Below are 3,202 nucleotides of genomic sequence, written 5' to 3'. Positions count from 1 at the left end.
GCGGGGTGCAGGGGGGGGGAGGGCAACAAAGGAGGGGGGGGGGGGGGAGCTACAGGAGAGCGGCAGCAACCTACTAGCACACGGATTCGTGTACAGGGCTATTAGTACTTTTATAAGTACACTAAATCTAAACTAGCACTTTTAAAAAGTTCAAAACCCAGTGTGGTGACTGTGGGGGAGGTGGGAGGAGGTGGAAGTGAAAGAGGGCATAGAGGGGGTAAATGGTGATGGAAACCATTTTTTTATAAGTTCATAACTCTAAAATGTATACGGTGTTTTTTTAGTACTATTTTTGTCTAAAACCATATTATGATTTGCAAAAGAGGACATACCTTCTTTCTCCTAGAACACAAGTTTTAAAAGGGCAGGAACACTAGATATTTTAATCTGTGAAGTTACTTATAAAAAATATGAATAGTACCTTATCAGGATGATTGTTAAAAACAACTTGCTTGTGACTGATAAGATGGTACAGGCAATAACATTTTCTTGCATGATATGACCCTTCTCTATCCCCAAAACTTCAATGAAGATAATCCACTCACTATCCTTATCCAAAAAGACAAAAACATTAAAGATGCCATACCCTCGTATGTTTACAAATAAGTCTTCTGCAGCTTTGTGAATGTGGAAAACTTCATCCCGAAAGAGAGAGAGGCAAGAGCTACTTTGAAGAGCTAGCTTCCAAAGATTCAGTGCTGTTGCATCAGTATTGAGGATCCCATGGCACAAAATAAAGCCAACTTTAAACAAAAAAGAAAAGTCAATACAAATGTTAAAATTTTCCAAAGGTAAAGTTCTTTCAGTTACAAAATAGCTTTTCAAAAATTCAGAAAAGTAAACACAATCACTAAATTAAGGCTTTTAAATGACCAGTAATAATTCATATACATACAAGATGGCAATACTGTTGCTCTTTCAATAATTTTCTGTATTCTGCAAAATTAATTTTTGAACCCAGACTGACAAAAAGGGGGGGAGGGGGACATCACTTCTGGGGTGTGAAGAAAGAGTCCTTTTAATGAATGACTAAAAGACATTTTCAGAAATACTTATAAAATATTTTAAGCCAGCCCTAGCTGGTTTGGCTCAGTGGATAGAACATCAATCTGCATACTAAAGGGTCCTGGATCTGATTCTGTCAAGGGCACATGCCCAGGTTGCAGGCTCAATCCCCAGTAAGGGCCATGCAGGAGGCAGCCAATCAATGATTCTCTCTCATCATTTATGTTTCTATCTCTCTCTCTCCCTCCATCTCTTAAATAAAAAAATATTTTTAAAAAGTAATAAAAAATATTTTAAGCCTGAGATCAGTTACTAATTAAAAAGCATAATCATCACAGTTGTTGCAATTAATGAAAAATATACTTTTCTAAATCACCAGAATAAATGAAATAGCATCTATCATTTTCATAGCAATTTATGGTTTATTAAATACTTTTCTCCACACATTATCTCATGTGATCCTGTGGAGTAGATTGAGCAGGTGTCCTTTTATTATAGTTGAAGAAATGAATGACCAATGACTTGACTGAAGTTATACTATTAAATTAGAGCTAGACTTAGCCTCAAGTATTTACCCTTAAAATTCTTTCAATATATTATACAGCTCTCTATTATATGAATTCAAATATCTTTCACCTTTTATTATCTACCTTGGAAAATTTATACAAAGGTATAATAACCTATATATGTTTGTTGATGTCCTTTCTAGCCCTCTATAATAGGCTATAAACCCTCTACTTTCATTCATTAACACTAGATTGCCCAAGGAAGTCATTTTGACTGCTTTTTAATTTCAATTAGAAAAACAATGATGTATATAATGACAGAATTTCTTAGAATTTTGTGACTTTTTATACAACATATAAATGCATTTATTAATAATTGTAGTTACCTCCCCCTCCTTCATTTCCGGTATATATATATGTGTTATACCTATATTGCCCAAAAGCAGTCATTTTGACTGCTTGGGAAATTTTAAATAATCAAATGACTCCTATTATTGATCTAGAGGCCCGGTGCACAAAAATTTGTACACTCAGGTGAAGGGGGGGGTCCCTCAGACAGACCTGTGCCCTCTTGCAGTCTGGGACCCCTCAGGAGATAACGACCTGCTGGCTTAGGCCTGCTCCCAGGTGGCAGAGGGCAGGCCCAATCCCTAGGTGCAGCCCCTGGTCGGGCTCAGAGCAGGGCCGATTGGGGAGTTGGGGCGCCGCCCCGTCATGCACAGAGCAGGGCAGATTGGGAGGTTGCGATGCCACCCTCAGTCACGCTCAGGGTAGGGCCAATTGGGGGGTTGGGGCACTGCCCCGTCACACTCAAGGCAGGGTCGATGGGGAGGTTGCGGCGCCACCCCGTCACGCACAGAGCAGGGCCGATCAGGGGGTTGGGGCGCCGCCACTCTCATACTCAGGGCAGGGCCAATGGGGAGGTTATGGCTCTACCCGTCACACACAGAGCACAGCCCGTGGGGGGCAGGGGGGTTGGGGCCCCGCCCCATCCCACAGAGCTGCAGGGCGATCAGGGGGTTTGGGCGCTGCCCCCCATCACGCTGATCCCGGTGCCGGGAGGCCTCGCGGCTCCGCTGATCCCGGTGCTGGGAGGCATATTACCCTTTTACTATATAGGGTAGAAGCCTGGTGCATGGGTCGGGGCTGGCTGGTTTGCCCTGAAGGGTGTCCTGGATCAGGGTGGGGGTCCCCACTGGGGTGCCTGGCCAGTCTGGCTGAGGGGCTGAGGGCTGTTTTCAGGCTGGGACTGAAGCTCCCAACCGCTCCATTTTTTCTTTTTATTTTATTTTATTCTGGGCCAGCTTTAGCTCAGACACCTCGGCAGCTGAAAATAGGTTTCTGGCCTTTGTTTACTGTCTGTATTTGATACAATGTTGCGGTCCGGCTGGCTGAAGCTCCACTGAGTAAAGCAGGTTTCTGGGGGTTTTTTAGCTTCTTTATTCGCAACATAGTTGCTTAGAGTTGCAGCTGAGAGGCCGGCAAGTCATGTTCCCCGTAACTGAAGCAAGCAAGCCTCCCTGTTCTCATCAGCTGCCTAGCTGCCTGGCTGCCGGCCGCCATCTTGGCTGCCAGTTAATTTGCATATCTCGGCCCTACTCTGTGAGTGACAGGGGGATTAGCCAATGGGAAGGGTATAGGTCGTACGCCAATTACCATGTTTCTCTTTTATTATTTTAGATTGAGTAAAC

General features: G+C 43.5%; 1 protein-coding gene across 1 annotated transcript in view; it reads right to left on the bottom strand.

Annotated features, from left to right (window-relative positions):
- Positions 1 to 3,202, bottom strand: part of NCKAP1 (NCK associated protein 1) — a 109,657-nt gene that overhangs the window by 69,442 nt on the left and 37,013 nt on the right. Inside the window, exon 9 of the mRNA XM_006760546.2 lies at positions 587 to 743. Coding sequence (XP_006760609.1) covers positions 587 to 743 — 157 coding nt within the window. The remainder of the gene's footprint in view (positions 1 to 586; positions 744 to 3,202) is intronic.

Source organism: Myotis davidii, unplaced genomic scaffold (genome assembly GCF_000327345.1).
Source record: "Myotis davidii unplaced genomic scaffold, ASM32734v1 scaffold370, whole genome shotgun sequence".
Taxonomy (NCBI): Eukaryota; Metazoa; Chordata; class Mammalia; order Chiroptera; family Vespertilionidae; genus Myotis; species Myotis davidii.
Note: the sequence above shows the minus strand (reverse complement) of the source record. Positions and strands in the feature narration are given on the sequence as shown.